Below are 20,413 nucleotides of genomic sequence, written 5' to 3' on the forward strand. Positions count from 1 at the left end.
AATTCGACTCATTAAATATTTTCAAATCTGTTTAGGTCTGACTGCTCTGATCTGATTTCAGGTGTTTATGGGTTTTTTTGTCTTTTGATGCCAAAGTTTGCGTGTACATCACACAGTCACAGCTGGTCTTTTTGGACTACAATTCTCACTGGACAGTGATACCAGTGGCAACAGCTGCATGAAAAACAGAAAGCAAAAGCAGGCGAGCCGCTTCTTCCGCCCCCTCGTGTCTCTTTATTGTCATAAAACCTGCACCATGGATCCACATTACCATGCGGTTAATAAGCAAGCCCATTTATATGAACTACTTCTACTTCCAGGTGCAATATCATTAGTACATCAACTAATGTGGATGAGACCAAGATGAGGATTGCTGCCCGGACACACAATGTCAGATGATCACTTGCAGTATGGGATGCGGAGAGTCAATCAAGCCAATAGGATTCTGATTGGATATGCAAAGAAACAAATTTGGACTCTCTCTGGTCACGTGTAAATATAGATATTGATACACAATGTCACTTAGTCTACTAATGGCTCTGTAATAGGAGGCTTTAAGAGCAGCCTCTTCATTCTTCCCCACAGACTCGTACGAAATCCATCTCCTGTTAATAAGGATATGGTCCTGGGCCGATTTATTAGACAGTCAAATCCCCAGAGTGACATAAATTCAACTCATGAGTCATGGTCTTAAACTGCTACTCTACCAAAAAGCTTTTCAATATTAAACATACACACCCTGTAGGCTGTAAAAGCCAGAAGCATCCTTCTCAGAGAGCATGAATTAACTTATTCAGCTCCATCACAGTGGTCACAGAAACTTCACGTTGACTGCTGCGTTACAATCCAATTTTCCACTGTCCATCATTATGTTATGTATCGGACTAAAAACACACTTATGGCTTGCACATGAGTTGCCTCATCACTTTTCCTGCATTTTTTTTTTTTTTGTGGACAACAGCACATCCCCAGCAGAGACAAGCAAATTATTTCAGCTGTCCAACGCTTCAAGGCTAAATGGGAAATCTGAAAACGAACGCCTCAGCCCTCTGTGGAATATTACTTTAGAGGTGATTGCCGTAATAGAGAAAATTATACAAATTTAAGAAAACAAGAACATAGCAGACGTTTCTGTGGCGTAGGTCATTTCACTGCAACGTCTACCAATTTATGACTAATACAGTCACAAGTTAAAAAAAACAGGGTATTTTAAGTTTGGGTCCAAATCCTATGAATCATGTTTTGAATGAATTTCCTTCAAAGCACAGTACCGCTACGTAACTGATAAACCATGAATTATGCATGCACTGTCAGATGGGCTGCAGCTTTTTTTTTTCTTATCCGTCTCAAGGAAACAAAAATGCAAATTACAGATGACCTTGTGTTTTTCCAGGGATGTTTTACTGTACAGCACAAAAGCTGTTGCATTACTGCAGCAAGCCTTGGCATTCAGTTATTTGCAAATTAGTGTCACCATCATCACCATCAACTTATTTTCCCTTAAATACAAATTCAATTATATTTACGTTATGACTATCATGTCATTCAATATATACGGTACATTTTGGCATTTTTTTCTCTTAAAAAAACCCAGAAGAACCAATTGGATTGTCATTGACATTAAAATCGCTAAAATATAGTTCAATCTTGTCTCATCTTTATGTTATGTCTTTATCAAAAAAAAAATTGTACCACTGTAGAGTAGTATTGATAAGAGTATATATACATTTTGGTACCGATAAGCAGTATTGCTATTGATACCAAATATTCAAATAGTCATTATGATGAAAAATCTAATCAAATAGAAGGACAATTGGTCCTCCGTATTTGTCGTTTTTAGGTGCATCTGGCTGTAACGCGTTACTGCCAACAGAAGGTAGCTGTAATGAACCTAAAAGCTTTCTGCCAGCCACCTTTGAACAACAAAAGGACGAGTAGAACGCGTTGCTGTTGGACTGCTGCACTTTGCCAAATATAATAGTGACACTGTGAGATTAGATGTCACAGTGCAAACAGCAGAAACATGCAAATATTATAGCCATTAAAAAGCTCTGTGTGTAACTTTGAAATATGAATAAAGATGAGGTGCAGTGCAAATTCTGCCCGGTAAATTTATCAGATCATCAATCTACCACAGCTATGCACAGTAATTAGAGTGCAGACGGGTGGGGGTCAAATAATAGTAAATAATTCGGAGCTAATATTAAATAGCGTTTTTGCTTGAATAGGTATGGTAACCATCCCAACACAATACGCATGTCACTTCCCATCTCTCCCTCTAACTCCTCATTTCCGGTCCTCTCAAAATATTTGATGAAATCCATAAAAGTACCTCAACATTACTGGTTATGATGAAACTGGTTACATTCAAAGGAAAACTCGACTTTTTAATGCAAAATTGAATGGTAATAGCCACAATGTTCTGAATAGCAATGGAAATTCTCCATGATACCGATGGAGAAAAAAGAAAACTGTGGCTAATTTCTTTAGCTTTTGATAACATTAAAGAAGAGCTGGAGGAAGGTAGTCATTCAGGAGGATGAAGATCCACTGCAGGGGTTACTTTCATGATTCATGACTGGAGCGTGCTACATTTCAAATGCGTGTGTGGCAAGACTTCAGATGAGAGATGACAGATGCGACAGGAGACACGTGGGCCTCGGAGGTGAACCATTCAGGACCAAGATGCTGAAAGAGGAAGCGGAATCAATAGATGTAAGTCGCAGGTGTGAGAGACAAAGAGAGACAATAGCAGAGAAGGAGGATAAAGATGAAATCCGGGGAGGGACTTTATGTTCGTTTGAGCTGATGCGCACAAACCAAACTTATATTTGTGAGCGTGCCCATGTCTGCGTCAGTGAATCAAGAGACGGAGAAAATATATCTCAGGAGAGCAAACTGATTGAAAGAGCTGGAAAGAAAATTGGCGAAGGGAAAAAAATTATTAATCAAAAGCTGAGGGAAATAATCTGAGAAACCAAGCACCATGCATGGTGTATTGAACCCTAGCATGACTGACAGTTATCACAACAGCCTCCTTCATTCCGGGGTGGTGTATGAAATGGTGACCAGGGAGACATACAGCGCGCTGCCAGGTTGTTTATTGTTGGTTCATTTCTGCACCACTACTATCTGTTGCTGCTTAGCGGCTCTATTCCCACCACAGGGTGAGATCATATGTATTCACCATGACATCACCAGATATGAGGGAGTATAGCACTCCCTGTGCCGTCTACTTAATCACCATGCCACTGAAAGAACATGGTGTACATTAGAGAACTGCACAAGGCTGTTTTTAAAACTCACTCCTTCCCACCCACGAAGATAAGAATCCTACTTTCACCCGCTTCCACAGAGAATCAATCACTTCTGGAAACATTGTTAATTGATGAAAATGTTTCCTCCCACTCCTGTATTTTTAAAGCAATACACTCACTTGGCTATTTATTAGCTCTCTTAACAAGATACTTACTGAAAACATTAACCTATCCCCGAAAAACCTTGGCTGCACCCTGAGTCAAAGATTTATCAAATAAAAATACATTTTCCACTGCATTTAAAGACCTACAGTGAACTGTAAGACAATGAATTTCCTGATTCCTTACAGACATAACAAATAACCGATAACACTGAATTGTCTGTTTTAAAGCAATCAGCAGACGCTCGACCAGACCAGTGGCTTGCCCAGTGAAAGTCTTTTATCGCCCTGTTGAGTGCAATATGATCAGTACAGCACAGCCTGCCAAGAGCTCAGGGAATCACCTGGTATCAGTTTCAGCCCCTTACAAGGCTGTACTTCATGCATTTTATTAGCCTCGCAGATGACCAGCGAGGAAAAGTAAGCCGCACAGGGGGTCTATGAAAAACAAATGCCTGTTCCTGGTAGTAAAAATTAGATGACAAGTCCTCTCTGATACGCTGTTAGAGCTCTGTTTCTATTTGAGATTTCAGCAGAGCTTTTATGAAGCAATAATACTTCCTCAGAGTCAGTCACACACAATGTCCTGTGTTTTTTTTTTGTGGGACAGTGGATAAATATGTCCCCCCCCAAAGCAAGACGCCACCGGACCTGCCTTTAAGCAGTGCTGTACAATAATGGATGTGTGTATTAAACGTTCATTTTCCCAGCTGCTGAAGATCATTTTTAAGTGTTATTTGCTTTGGTAAAGAAAATGACTTATTCAGTGTACAACTCCATTTCTCTTATAAAACTGCAGTTTGTGCCTTTATATAGAAGTTGAATTGGACATAGATGGAATATTTAATACTCACACAGAATTGTTGGTCTTAACCTTATAAAAAAGACAGCAATTCGTGCTACCACTCTCTTAACTGTGACACCATAATTGCAGGTATTAAATGGAACAGATGTGTTGTCCCTTCAAGCTGTACTGCAGAGCATCAGAGGCGGCTAAACTGTATTTGTGTGCTTGAGAGTTCCCAACTTACAATAAAGTACAGCACCTACTGTACTGTAGTGTCAACATACAGTATGCTTGCATCACCACACCATTTAGGGACTTATTGAAGTCCGTTACAAAGAACATATATTCAAAAAAAAATCCAGTAGAATAGAAACAGCCACCCCACTTGCAAAAAAAAAAAAAAAAAAAAAAAAAATGAAACGCATCCACATATAACGGTAATAGAATTTACAGGAATTGTTAATGTAAGGGTAAACCCTTTTCACAGACTGTATTGTCCTTCACAGCTCTGTAAGATGTCCCCTCAAAGATAGTATAACAGGATAAAATAAGCCCTTTACAACGCAAAACCTTCATATAACCCAGGCATCAAATGCCATTGCTTATTTCTAAGGAACAACGAACAATGGAGACATGCATTGAGGTCAGTGTGAAAGAGTGTAAACTGATACTTAGAGAGAGACAGGATAACGTATTTTTGTCGTCGCTATAATTTACTGATGTTCCCTAAATGCCTCACATTGAAGCAATTGCTATATCCTACAATTTACCAATGTTCCATATGTGCGTCACATGCTATCTATAGACACCAGCTAGTTGGCTGTGCACAGAAAAGCCTCTAGTTACTGCAGCGCACACAACTCAAACCAAAACTGTGTTTGAAAAAGGTGAAATAAGGCATCCTAATACAAGATTTACCGAAGTTGAAACGGAGATTTTAACCACTTCGGCAAGCTTCCCAAGTAAAGCCTGCTGATGGTAAACGCACATTTATTCTTGGGTACAGAGTAAAAAGTTGTGGCTTTTAGAAAGAATGTGTGTCAGTGTGGATGTAGAAATGGATGTTGAAAATTAGTACCAAATGAAAAGGTATTTTTTTCGATAGTAGATGCCTTTGTTCAGCACCCATCCCTAAAAATGATTAATAAGAGAAATCATTCCATGAATTCACACTCGGCATGCAAACATTTGACCAATCAGATGAAGCTCTGGATACATGCGGCATGCCATTCATATTTGAATTGATTGGTTAGGTATTAATGTGCATTTTTATCAATAAAATATGTTCTTTAAGCACAGGTTATCAAGTGTTTGAGGTCTATTTTAGCAAGGTACCTGAGTGAAAAAGAACAGAGAAACTGTACAACTGATAGTCACACCTTAATACTTGTATATTTTTCATATTTTCATTGCAATGTTGAATAATGTTTTTGCACATTGCACATTTTTCTCTTATCTTGCAGGCCTACTTTGTAACATACAAGACTGACGAAAACACTGAATACAAATGAGAGAGACTTGCTAATGGATTCTGAATAGCTGCCAAGTGGCCTGGACTTTTATGGTTCACCATGAGTGTTTTAGTTGTGTTCCATACTGATTCCACTTCTAAGAATGCATGTTATTTTACTAGTTGTATACTATATGTTTTTGAAACACATTCTATATGCACAAAGTACTATCTATTTATTTAATAAGGGCATATACTGTGGATGAGGATATATCTGAACTTTTTTTTTTTTTTTCTTTTTCACAAGAATTCACGATCTATGGCTGCATTACAAGGTTATGTTCCTGGATTGAATACAAGACAATAATCCATTGGAAATAATGTATATATTTACAATATATTCATTACGATAGTTCTTTTATAACATAACTAAAAGGATTAACTATCAATTGCGAATCTAGTACATCCCATACAATAAGTGACCAAGTAGGTGTGGCTTGACTTTACGTTTAATGGGCAAAAATTGACTTCTCACTCCAATATGTGTGCATCAGTAACTTCCTAATGCTCAGCTCTCAGAGCCCGGGTAAGTCGGAGCTCATCTAAAGAGCAAGCTCAATACTCCTTCCATTCTGCCTGAATGAGAAGGTCAATAAGACCCTGACAACCAGTCGGCATTCACATAATTATCAGCTCTGCCTGCCTTTCATTCTGTGACACTAAACACAGCAGAAAAAAACAAGTCAGAAATGATCACTCCTGACCCATTTCATTAGCCAAGCTGCATGATGTTTGATACTGATCAATGCTCATGAAAAGTTTAGTACCATGTTTGCAATATGTTCATTAGCACATTTTGGACATTTTTCCCCATTCCTGAGAGTACAGCCATACAGTAGATGTTTACTGGGACAGTGCTACAGAAGCCGATGCGGTAAGGCCATTATTATGTCCATAACTGGGGTTATATATAGCCGTGTACCCAATAGCACTCCCTGTCTCGCTCACTAAATCTAATCTAATGGCATAGCCAGGGTAGGTTACTCTTCATATTGGCTAAAAAAAAATCTCACTATGGCAATGCCATTCACAATAGGACTGGCTGGAGGAAAATCAACAGCTATTAACTACAATGCAGAGAGAGAGAGAGAGCAAAGGGTACGGATTCCAATCTGTCACTGATGAGGGGACAAAGTATCCAGATGGAGCACCTCCTCTCCTTTCTCCCTTCCTTCTTTACATGTATTACCGTCTTTTCTTTTGACATTTCCTTTTCCACGCACTGCACAGCCAAAACTTGATTGTGATTGGACAGAGCGAAGAGAACTCGTGATCGTCCTCTTCGCTGACATCTCCAAAGATAAAGAGCCCCCCCCCAGCGTCCCCATGGCAGGGACGGCAGCAAGAGAGGGATGGGAAAAATGCCATCTCCCCGTCATCAAAGGTTGCTCCAGATTTTCGCTGAGGTCTCACAGAAGCCTTGAGCAGTTTCCAAGCCCTGCCTGCATAGTGACACATCCGGGTGATGTGTTCTACCTAGGGGCTGCTGGACTTTGCGCCAAACCAGCCACTCAGACACACGCAGTGCTCTCAGGGAGAGATTCGCTGTCTCTCTCTATACACGAGATTGATTTCAACTGTATGTGTAGAGAAAGTAGCTGGCACTTCCTATTAGTTTTCCACTGGGGCACTGCCGCAGAAGTTCTTTATACGTGTCGGATACAATCAGGAAATATGTCTTCTTTACCTGACTTGCAGCAACAACTTGATTGCCGGGTTTTTCCATGTAAAGATATGTGAACTTCTGCAGCAGCCTTGTTAATTAGAAAAGGCGATCAAACGCGTGGCTCAAATGTAAACAACACGTGCATCCCACGGAAGTACTGTGTAGGCTGAGGAGAATCTGAAAGCTTAAAAGCTTTGCAGCCTTGAGGAGAAGTTAGCTGTCTTCCTTGACGAGCAGACCTAGCTTGGCTGCATGTTCATAATGGCTGTTGAAGGACTCTTGAATACAGAAATTCAAGTAAATTCCACGAAGGCAACTTACTGGTGGTTTGAATGAGCGACCCGTTAGCCAGAATGCCAGGCGAGGTCATTTTTATGAAACAAAGGAATATGGATTTTACATTACTCGTCTTTTTTTCTGCTGAGGTGCTATTGTTCGGTTTAAGGTAAAGCTAATTTACACAAAATGAAAAGAGGTGAGTCACTTTGAGGCAGAGATGGCTCCCTTCACTACACACATTTTAATGCAACTGCAGCTGTTCTGCTTTTCACAATGGTTGCTCTTCTGGTCGTCTTGAAATATGTTGTGCATCGCGTAATCACCTGCACTATATTTGAGAACAATGTCTCATGATAGGGTTTAACGATTTTCACCCTGAAGTTATTGACACCCACGTCAGATGAAACATCCCCCCACCCCCTCCCGCCGCATGTGGCAGAAGACATTGAAACGAAGATAATGGACACATGCAAGATAAAATACACAACCAATCACTCGCCACTATTGACCATCTGCAAATAACAGCGCGCTGGGCTGCGGTGTGGAAGGGCCATCATTTGATTTGGCCTGGCGTTAGTATACTGTATGTGCTGGAGCGCAACGTGCCTCTTATGTAATTAGCCTTCTGTATGAAATTTGATTTGTTTGGGTGAATCTAATTAAAATGTCCCTCCTTGAAGGAAACGTAAAAAGAGCTCGAAAGATCTTGGATGCAGCGTACCTGCATGGGGATTTCCTTCTACATTTAGGAATCAATAAGGTTTGATTATAATATTTTAACATCTGATTGGTGTTTTTAAATCAGCGCACCACTTTTTCACCACTCCCTCCCTCCTTCCTTCTCCTTGTTGTGACTGTTCTGCCACCGTGACAGGGGGCCATTCCCTGTGTGTCGGCCAGACAGGCCGGTGTACTTCCTACAGCCGACTGGTGACTGGACCTGTAGGCGAGTGTCACTCATATCTGAACCAACATTCATAAAGAAGAGATGACAGAAAGGAAACAGCGAGCCATTTGACAGAACCCTAAATCCGCAACGGTCACTTAAGCCAGGGACCTGAGGTGACCTTCTCAGATTTCATTTCATTTCATTTCATTTGGTCGTGTTTTTTGGGTTTTTTTTTTTTTTTACCTCCCTCTTTCCCAGAACAAGTGAGTAATTAGAGCAGAAACATTTCCCCACACACCCAGAGCCTACAGAGCTGCTCTTGTGTCTGTCTCTCTGCAGGCAGGCTTCACTAAAACTGTTGTTTTTGCACACAAAAAATTACTGCCGTCATTTTTACAGTAGCTGATTTGGTTAAATTATCATGCGCAAGCAACGTCTTAAGACCTTGCACTTGTCATACATGCGCTGTGATTTTTAATATTATTATATTTAGTGAGTCAGATTTTTGTGTCATTTCAGCGAATGTGGTCACCATCAGTAAAGGTGTCCTACTTTATCTCCTTCCCTCACAGAGAGCAGACTGTAACACTTACAAACATGAACACTTGGCTACCTACAGATAATAAAACTAAGTGGTATAATCCCTCATAATCACTAAACACTATCTTACGGATACAAAAGAGGCTGCTTGGATGTGATGTGTGCAGGGTACGGCACTTATGAATATTTCCTGTGACCTTCCTTTGGTCTAAGCCTGTCTTTGACTTACATCATTCTTTTTTTGTCATTGTACACAAAATAGGTCTCTGCCTGCCCGGTGTGCCAGATGTAGCCTACCTAAAGGCTATGAACATCTGCACAAATGCCTGTGACAACTCCCTACATGACTCCTTTTCACTTTGCCTCATTATCTTTCTTGTTTGAGAAATTAACCCATCCTTTCCAGGTTGACACATCACCCTGACCTAGATTAAACTGCCAACTGAGAGATACTGTAATACTGTCTATTATTGAAAATAATAAAACAAATGGAAGTTGTGTGGGATAGTGTGTTTTTAATTGTCAAAAAAGAGGCAGCAAAGGCAGCGCTGTTATGATGATAATATGTCCATATATTTACAACCCTTCAGTTCTCGACTGCACACAGCCTATAGTTTATCCGTCCTTTCTTTATCATCGCAGCATAGTAAATGCTTTGAACAGTGTGGAACAAAAAAGTGATGTAAAACAGAGGTCGGGCATAGGCAAAGCCACAAAAAAAAAAAAAAAGCACTGTAACCTCCTCAAAGTTGGGACTAAATACGAGCCGAAAGACTTCTCCGCTTTCGCTCGTCAGTCAGGCACACAACGCCCATCCTCATCGAGGGGAATTAAAAAAAAAAAAAAAAAAGAAAGAAGCAGTTTCCCTTTTGCCCTTACCGTCGAAGACCTTGAAAGGACGACGGCCACGACATCCTGGATTTCTTCAGCCCGGGTCGGTGCCCCGTGTCCACTGCGTAAGTCCGGTCCATGTTCCTCGGGTTGAGGTATCGCTCGGTGTCCGAAAAGCCTCTTTGTTTCACTCGGTCGTTCTTGCGCACTACGAGCGCGTGGTGGAACGGGGAGAGCGTCGCCTGGTTCTGCTGCCTCCACAGATGTTTGGGCGCCTTTGCACTCACGCCGGTTCCGCCGCCGGCGACCAAAGACGCCGTCCCCACTTTCCCGCAGGCGGGGTCCATCCTCCTCGCCACGTTACTTTTATAAATATTTGTTATAAAGAAATTTTACACTTAGGAAGCATTCAAATGTAATGGCCCCGGGAATGGGTGATGGGAGGGGATTGATAACACTGCGAGTTCAGGTGTTTTTTGAAAAAAAAAAAAAATATATATATATATATATAACCCTCGACGTATTTGAGACAACTTTTTATTTACTCTGGGTGCTTTACGTCCAGTTTGTTTTTTTGGAGCTCACGTTGTGAGTTTAACTCCATCAACTTTATCGACAACACCATGCACGAGCACAATGAACGGAGCCAAAATTGAATCCATTTACGCATGACGAGGTCGACTTCTATAATTGCAGTTTTGACGGGAAAAGTGTTCCTGACTACGAGGAGGAACTCCCTCAGTTGGTTTCCAAGCGCTCCCAGCTTTCTTCGTCCACGCCCATCTCTGCAAGGTGCTTCTCTTCCTGCGACAGTGCAAGGTGTTCAGTCCAGGACAGTCCAAACGAGGGGATAGTCTCCCCACAACGTGCAAACTTCTGTAAACCGTCGGGTTAACTTGATGCATAGAGTGCGTAAAAAAAAAAAAAAAAAAGGTCCAGACGTGACAACTGATCTTCCTTTCTCAAGTCCCCTGCAGGAACAAGCGGCGACGGGATATAGGGAACAGGCTAATACATTAAACATGAGGCACTCACCCAGAGCACCTCCCCCGAAATCCTTCCCTGAGTGAAAAGCAGGATGTGGGAGTGGGCAGACAGCCAGGTGGCCAAATCATATAACAACACTGAACCACTTTTATGACCCAACAGTCCAAATGAGATCCATCTCTCACAAAATATCCGTTTTTGTAGTGCTGGAGGAGTGGACATACACTGTGAAGAATTTACCAAATTAGTAACCTCTTTATAACGGCACACATTCAACACACTGCGGGTAAAATAATCTCACCTACACAGTAATCAATTAAGCTGGGAGCCATCACGGGTCGTGTGTCATCACAGGCAGTTGTGACGTCCACAGGGTACAGAGAAGAGCAAACATCCAGCCACCTTGGTAAGTCTCTCCTCCTCTCTTCCGTTTCCCATCATTTCCAGGGGAAAGGGGACTACTACTTACTTTCCTTCCTCTCCCTACACTTCCCTCAAAGCTCAAGCCCATTACTCTGGAAACTAACCATGTGGGGAATGTAATCTCTCCTGCTTTACCGGCAGAAATGTAATCTTCACAGAAAGAAGGTGACTGGAAGTTGAAGTGGCAGGTAAGTGTAATGGCGGCAGGAGCACACAGAGCAAAAGAGGAATACGAGCACAGGCATGCGATGCAGGCGCACATCCCACGTGTGTGGACTTGGAATTGGTCCACACTTATCTGGCAAAATTAACCATAATTCACTGCTTGGATGCTCGATGCTCAAATAACAACACGTGCTGCAGAACTGCACTCCTAAACAAGGTCATGCGGAAGGCGGTATCCCGACATGCAGTGGGAGTCACCTTCACCGAACGACACGCTGGCCACTTTTCATATCCACGCACCTTGCGTAATTTTTGTCACTGGATTTAATAACTTTGTAAACACAAAGCATCTGTCGATACATAAATCTGTCAGTGATCAATATAACGTGAGTGTTTAAAGCCATAAAATGCTTTTAATAAGCATGATTAAATATTCTTAGTGTATTCTATATGTAATTTTAGTTTTATTCCCTTGTGTGTGTTCTCTTATTATTATGTTGAATTAGACGGTTCGAAATAATGTGATAGTGACTCAGATAACTATAGTGCAGTCAATGATTCGTGATTCCACCTGACTGATTCAATAATGAACTAAAACAGAGCAGGTTATCAGCCTAGCTTGACTGATTCATCAAATTAAGTGCGCTCTTAGTCGCAACACAATTTTATAAAACTTCCGGAATATAATTACACTTGGCACAAGCCGGAAAACTATCTTTGTATAAGTGTTTCTACTTGTAGTGAAGAGGTAATGTCCGGGTGCCGCCTCAGGTTCCCTTACACATCGGAGAATGAACCCGATCAGTTCCACACAGTGAGCGGTACAGTGTTTTAATGAAGAAAGACAAAACAGTAGAGGTACTGGATTGGGATCAGGGGAGAAAAGTGAGATCCGTACATCTGTATATGTAATCTGCGCGTATTTGTGTGTGAAAACTTTCATTTCAGAACTCATCTCTGACATAACGCAAAAGGACTTGTTGGATGAAATCCCAAGTGCCTGGGAAATCAATATACTGATACCAATACTGTTAAGGACATCGGTTCCAGCTTTTGTCAGTTAATTTGTAACTTGACGGTTTGTTGTTTTATACTGTTAACATCTGCGGGTGTTCAGTTAGCTAATTTGTTGATCTGTCGGTAACGTGTTGTGCTCATCTCTGAGCCTTGTCTGTGATGCAATTTTAAAGTTAGCCTTAAAAAAAAAAAAAAAAAAAAAAATTTAAATAAAACAGTTGTGTGTATGTGAACAGAGCAACATTTCACCCACTATCTACCACTTTAATATTATTTATATACTTACGTACTTTCTTGGGACGTCTATCCGCCAGCAAAATCAGTATCTGTTTGTGTATTTTTTTTTTTTTTGGTACTAAGAGCTAGAAATGATGTCAAAATCTCTTGCCTTTCTCATACTGTAGATTCAACAAAAGCTTTCATACTGTTGGTAGATACTAGGTGTTCTCTAGTCACTGAGGACAGGCAAAAACAACTTCTCTGGTAGGCTACCGTTCAATGGGAAAAAAAACATTGTTTTGTTTTCACTAAATGAGAACAACTAATGGAAGCAGTGCGCTACTTCGTGCCACTTTTTGGCACTTCCATTAATACTGCAGTCAGTCTCATTTAGCTGCGTGCGAAGTTAATGTCACTAAATTCACTCAGCAGTTGCAGCTGGAGCAGTTTAAGTGGCACGTCTTCCATCCTTAAAGCTTCACAACTGTACGTCTCCTCCTCGCCGCTGTGCTGAATTATAGATGAATCGAGCCTGAAGCAAAGTTAAGATGTATGGCCTTTGTTAATACTCTTCTTATCACCTATTTTCCTCCCTGCAGTCCATTTATTTCCCTTTAATTGATCACACTTACGACGCTGTGTTATGAAAGCAGTCAGATTTGCTCGATGAGGGGTTTTAACATGATGAAACGTGACTCAGGGTTTAATGGATAAGCTTTTTTGGAGTCAGAAATGACTGAGTGGATTAAAATCAATAAACAGTTACATATTCACAGCCAAAAATGTTGTCAAGCACACGGTATATTACACAACAACACACTGTGATTTCATACTGGATTGTGTTTTGTTTTGTTTTTTAATAGTGCAGGCAGTAGTTTTGAAAAGGAAGATAATAAAAGTAATTGTGATTGTATATTGCCTATGATGATACACAGGTGCTTTTTTTTTTTTTTTTTTTTTAGCTTTAAAAACAATCTGAGAACATTATGCAATGTTGTAGTTATATTTTCAGGAGGAAGTTTGTTTTTTGTAGTTCACAGAATGTTCTTTTTAAAAGGCAGGATAACATTGTGTAAAAACATTCTCAAAATATTTGCGTTAACATTCTTAAAATGTTGTTCATAACATTGTCAGTACATTAGGCCCCAATTCTTCAAATGTTTTCAGTTTGTTTTTGAAATACACAGAGAATTGTATTATTTTTGTGCAGGATAACATTCACTTTAAAACATTATACAAATGTTTTGCGGTGACAATCAAAACATGTTTTAGAATGTTTTTACATGACGTTACACCTATTAAGAAGAACAAAAAAAATGTTTTAAGGATTTTCGAGCTGACATAATGGAGTACGTCACTGAAAAACATTCACAAACGAGCCTGGAGAGTCCACGTATTGACGGCTGCATACAGACTAGTGGGGTTAACCACTGTGCGTGTGCATTCAGAGTACATTCAGAGTGCTGGTAGAGGTGCGCATGGTCACCACACCACAAGTTAAGTTAATATAGCTGCCTTAAAAAAAAAAAAATGCATTAGTGTAGTTAAAAATGAATAAATAAACAGCGCCAGGAGACACAACACTGACACCGCGAGCCTCGCAATCTACTTGGTTAACTTAAATCGCTAGACGTAGATCGTCCTCGCTCACAAGGAGGCGGTTTGGCTCTGAAAAGACGGAGGTTGCTCACAAGATGGCAGTATGCAAACTATGTTGGCATTAAAAACAGCTGAAAAACAAACGGGTTTCATTATCTGTCGACTAACCACCGAAAATATGAAGAACAAAACAAAAACAAATCTTTGGGAGTCAACTATCCATGACAACAATACAACTCGCACGGGTGATTTCAGTGTTCAAATAAGAAATGTACCTTTTATTAATGTTATTACTAAACAACAATTATCACCCCATGTTGTATCACCACGCGCAAGCTAGTCCTATACAAGACTTTTATCATCAACAAAATCCCAGACAATATTGAGATATCATTTTTATTTTTTTTTGTCAATATTACACCTCCATTAGCTTTTCAATTTCTCCTTCAAGAAAAACAATAGAAAAGAAACAGCTATGACACCATTGAAAATAGCCAATACAAGCGTCTGAAGTAGTGGAGACTGTGACAGGCCTGTTTTGCCTTTTTACAAAGAATCACTCAGCCCACCTTTCAAACCGCAAACTCTTTGCCCAGCCTGCGTAGCACAATTGCCAAAGAGTGGTCAGTGGTGCACACTTGGGAATAGTTTGCTCTTTTCTGAAGTTCACGTAAAAGTTTGCTGACAATTATTCACAGAAGTCTCTGCTGTACATCTCATGTCTGACACTTTTTGACATTATCACAGTGCCATAATAAATTATTCAGTATTGACTGTTTCTCCAGTTTCTGTCAGTGATAAAGTTGATACCGTGTAGATGTGAGATGCTTTCAGCTGCAGACAAAAATGTCCAAAACAAAGAAAATAATATGCTGTATGTCTGAGAATGAACCTGCCCTTGATATTTAAGCAGGAATGCTGAAGAAGAGGGGGGGGGAAAATGTCAGTTCGACCGTGGATCGGAGCTGCTGTGAAAATTGCACTGCCTGCCTGAAAATGTCATTTAGAACTGACAGCAGCTTTTCTTGTGTCTCTGTAAAGACGTCTACAAGTCAATAACACTTTTGTCTTGTCTAGTTTGTTCTCAACACCAAATAACATATTCTCAAATTAAAGCCACAATAACAAGCACGGGTCTCGTTAGTAAGCTGTACTTCACTGCTCATCTATCTAGTGTTCATTCCTTCTGAGAGACAGTGAACGTTATCCTCAAAAAAAAAAAAAGAGAAAGATGGAAAGTAAAAAAAAGAGTAAGAAAGGGGGAAATTAGAAAGCTGATCCATTTTCTTTGTCATATGGCACAAGCTGATCCATTGAACAGTGTTATGCAAGTAGCACGATGGGTATGAGTGTCATAAAGAGCCTTTTAAAGCATGCCATTGTGATCAAAGGCAAGTCAGAGGAGCACCACTTTCCCTTGGGTTGATGCAGGATTCTGTCACGTTTCCATGTCCGATAATAACTCGGGACAAAAGGAATTTTTCTGACGGATACGTTTGACTACTGAATTTATATGCCACTTCAAACTGGTTATGTCTCATTCCCCAAGTCAAATTATGACTTCTCCATTGGCTCACAATCTCTGATACAGAATGCTGTTTGGCACATTTGTTTCTGTTCACCTCAGAGAACCGAGCTGGATGGAGACTCGGTGTCTGTTTTTGCCAAACCTCATTTCATCTAAATGGCTCCGAAACATTCTCCAGCATTCTCTGGAGAGGGCGTGCTTCTTCTCTCAGCAGTTGTAGCTGTGCTTGGAGAGACTCGCACAATCTCCAGGTACGGAGAGACAGTGAGTCGACACTGTTGGTGTCATTCATTTGTCATACATTTGTTATTAAACTCTGAGAATAATAAATGCTACCGCTTCTCTAAAACTGAGAGTTTAAGGTCTACAGCCTGGATGATATGTTAAACGAAATGTCACACAAACGCTTACATCATTATGGCTAGAAAACCAATTAAATATATATATATGGTGACTGTGTACTGTACATTAGACTAATCAAATCCACACAGCAAAACGTTGTATTCTTTGTAACAAGAATGGACAGATTTTAGCTGTAGTTTTCTGTGAGAGTTTTCTCTTAACTTATTATTATGTTTCAGTTTACGGTTTAGTGAGGGACATGGTGACCAACAGAAACGTATTAGGCTTTGATATTTTATGAGTCAACCTCTTTAAAAGCATGGAGCCAGAAAGGAAGAGCTTAAATACAAATGGTTTCTGTGTTTTTCGACCACATAGCAAGCATATTTTCCGTCACTGCCAACCAATTTCCAAATCATGCCGTATTTGATTTCTTTTCAGGCTGCGTTTGGTTTCTCATTACTTCACTAAAATACAAAACTCAATTTGAAGAGACTTGAAAGTTACATGGGTTGGGTAATCTATCATAATAAAAAATTCTGCCGTGTGTATTTCTATTTTCTGTTTAAAAATGAGTTCTTTTTAGGTAAAGTTGGGATAGAGTGTCAGCAGAAAACAGGGACTGATCTGAAAGCCGTCTTTGTTCTTATGTTAAGTATGGACAGCATTGCAAGGTGCGTTGGTTGTGATGAATTTCATCTTTCAAGCTAGTTTTAGGTTTATTTTACATTGCATTGACATGAACTGAGACAAATGTACAAAATCTGAGTGAGCGGCAGGCTTCGGCAAATGGCTGCAATCGTGTACACCAGACACAGGGCGGCTGTGACTCAAATTGTGGAGCATGTTGCCCATTAATCGTAAGGTTAGCGGTTCAATCCTCAGTTGTGCTGTGTGTATAAATAGGTGAATGAAAAGCAAATGTTTAAACACGTTGGGTTCAGCCTGTAAATACAGTGACAGGTACTTAGTGTGTGTCTGCTTCAGCTTCTTTAAACAGTTACTGCTGATCCATCAAACCACTCCACCTGTCTCACTCATAACTCTCATAATCCAATGAATAAATAGACACACACACACACACACACACACACACAACACACACACACACACACACACACACACACACACACACACAGTCCTACCTGATAGTGTCAGCAGAGGTGATGGCGATGAGTGGCGGAGTACGTAGTGGCAGTGTCGTGGGCCGTGGTGGAACTGTGACAGTGTCTGGCTCCGGCTTACGCTCATAGTAGTACTGCTCTGCCTGTCTGAAGGCCAGAGGGGGCAACTGGATCGTCCGGCAAGAAAGCCTCCTCACCATGAAGGGCTCAAAGCACAGGACGGGCCCTGGCTCTGGGGAGTCGGATGAATCATTGGACAGCTAGAGGAAGACGAAAGAAGGCAAGGTGAATTCTGAACTCAAGGAAGAGGTACATCAGATTAGACTCAGAATAAGAAAGCATTTAGAGATTCTTCACAGAAGACAGAAAATATCCAAACAGTGATGAGAACAGGAGATCAGAAACAGGACTGACATTAGAGAGAGTTTGTGGTCATACTAGTAGCTCGGTGTAACAATAATATGCTAAATAGAAAGAGTTCCCCTTTGGATTGTTTAAGGATCTTGTTGGATTTCCATATGAATAACACGCTGCGGCTCGCTCCAATGAGGCTCAAAAGTAAGCCAGTAAACCACGAAAGCAGGGGTCTTCAACAGGGGGTCCGCGACCCCTAGGGGGTCCGCAGAGTTACTGCAGGGGGGCGTGAAATTTTTAGGTTGATTAGACAATTTTTCATATTTTTTTTATATTTTCTTCCCCCATTTTTTCCCCCACAAATTTAAATGTCTTTAAATGCACATTAACATGAATCCAACACGTTGTAGCGAATGGATAAATGGAGGCAGAAGATGTTTATCTTTCAGTCAGAAATGCACACATTCAGCGACACACAGGAGCTCTCTCAAGCTGGACACCGGTTCACTCGCAGCGCGAGACTAGCCTGGACATGTCCCTCCAAGCCTCCTGCACTCCTCCAGTTTAATATAAAACACAATTTTATACAATATATATAGTAGGGGGCCCCTGCTCCATCTCTCTATCAGTTTGGGGGTCCTTGGCCTGAAAAACGCTGAAGACCCCTGCACTAAAGCAAACATGCTTGTTGCTGTATAGTGTTTACTTGATGTAAATTATCTGTTTATATGAACAACAGACCTTTTTCAAACAAGACATTTTGGCTTGTCACAGCAGGCAAAACAGGTGTATTCATGATTGCCGTGTTCCACTTTTTAAACTTGTTTTGGTTTATAATGTTCAGTCCAATCCTCACTCATGTTACGTTTGATAAAGGACCCTCCGATATTTGTTTTTCGTAGTTAATGAATGAATGAATTTTTGCTTTATTAACCTGGATTTGTCGTGCCTCTCTGCCTGAGTCTCTATCACAGTTTGCGAAACTTTTTTTTTTTTCTACACAAAGATATTAGTCTTTGTTCAGCCTACTAGCCCAAATCCTTTTTTTTTTGGTCATAATTGTTTACATTCTGGCCAGCAAAAAAAAAAAAACAACATTAATTGGTTAATCCGATCCAAACCACATTTTGAGGTGGTTTGAAATGTGGTTCATATCTGATTTATACATATGCATCTCAGTCTGGATGCTCTGGTGGCTCAGATCAGATTTCTTGTGTCACTTGCAATGTGACACACAATGGCGACAGGCTACGCTACCACTATTAGAGAGTGGAGATTATGAAATATAAAGAGTCAAGTAAGAAGGATTAAATACAATGAGAAAAGTCACTCACTTGAGAAAAAGGGGAAGCCCAAAGTGAAAATGACACAGCACACTGGGTTAGGAAAGGGGGGGTATCGAATGATAAGAAGTTCAGCAGGGGGCTGGAGTCATCTGATAGCTGAGACTGTGTACATCTGAGGTGAGAGCATATAGTGAGAGGACAGAAAGCCATTCTGCAGTGCCAAGTTAACCTGGAAGCAACACATCAGGTGGTCAATGTGCCATTAAGTGTTTATCAGAAAAGTTGATTGTGCTGCGGTGATGGCAGCAGAAGAGCCTTTCCTTTAAAAACAGCACCGCTTCAAGGCAATGTCTTCTACATTATCCTCTAACGTCTTCTAAACGTTCACACCTGAAGCCTCAGTGGCAGACAGTTATCCCTTTTTAAGAATGACCAAACAAATACTTTATGCAAAATACTTTGAATACACAAACTGCTATTTTGCTTCCTTTGAGGCTATTTTTCTGCTCTTACTGAACACAAAGTCTGTTGAACAGCAGATAGAAAAAGTTCAATTATGTGCTGGGTTGTTTTTTTTTGTACACTGTCCTTATAGGTACGGCAAGGAGGTAATCAGTTATTTGTGTATTGAGTGGGTCCAGGACGATCTTTGATTCAGGACACACTTGAGTACACAAGCACACACATATGGAGTGAGCTGGTGAGACAGCATGATAAATTGAGGCTGATTCTGTGCCATTAATCTTACTGTAAACCACTAGGAGTTTTTGTTCTGCATGAATAAACAAGGCCTCTCGGTCAAAGTAAGGGTCAGCCATTAACATTTACATTCCGCGCAGCTCTTATACGGGCGATCACCTCTACATTATAGACTTGTTCAATGAGTATAGCTATAGGGTCTCCCACTTCTACATACAAGACAGAGAGACAGATAGGACAGTTAAAAGCCCTGAGGTGCCTGAGCATCACGTTAAGAGGTAAGAGGTCTGATGAAAAACACAAATTGCTCTTGGTCTCTTTTGAAGACAGTGTACATACTCTGTTGCCGGGGCAACCAGTACTCCTGAGCTGGAAAGATACTTTATGTTCATTTGTGGTATTTTCATTAAACATGACTTCATTGGGAACATGCTTTATGTGAGTACAACACAAACTAACATAATAAAGCTCTTAAAAATGTAATTTAGACGTCGATTATTAGCCACAAAATTAGCTATTGTTGAAGGACTCTTATTCACTGACTTTGTACATCTGATGTGGACCTGGTGCACCTGGCCCTCGGGGTCTGAGATCTCAGGCAGATGCCTACTTTTCTAGTCAGCAATTCAGCCTTACTTAGTCCAGCGACAACAGCAAGCTGAAATAAAAATCTGTTTTTCTTCTTTTGCCCGACTGAGTGTGCATTGCAGAATTTCATACACTATTGATTTCCTGTGCTCAATGGTGCAT

General features: G+C 40.6%; 1 protein-coding gene across 2 annotated transcripts in view; it reads right to left on the reverse strand.

Annotated features, from left to right (window-relative positions):
* The window catches only part of pde4d (phosphodiesterase 4D, cAMP-specific), a 138,133-nt gene extending 120,773 nt beyond the window's left edge, over window positions 1-17,360 (reverse strand). Inside the window, exon 1 of one of the 2 annotated variants that reach the window (XM_069699534.1) lies at window positions 17,346-17,360. Coding sequence is in view for 1 of the 2 variants with exons in the window: in XM_069699526.1 (XP_069555627.1) it covers window positions 9,969-10,267 (299 nt within the window). In the remaining variant the exon portion in view is untranslated. Of the gene's footprint in view, window positions 1-9,968; window positions 10,268-17,345 lie in introns of those variants that run through there. The other variant, XM_069699526.1, reaches the window with a different exon arrangement.
* Between the last annotated feature and the right edge of the window lie 3,053 nt (window positions 17,361-20,413).

This window comes from Brachyistius frenatus, unplaced genomic scaffold (genome assembly GCF_029030835.1).
Source record: "Brachyistius frenatus isolate BFR_SWC_R1_liver_20210118 unplaced genomic scaffold, ASM2903083v1 Contig_30, whole genome shotgun sequence".
Classification (NCBI taxonomy): Eukaryota; Metazoa; Chordata; class Actinopteri; family Embiotocidae; genus Brachyistius; species Brachyistius frenatus.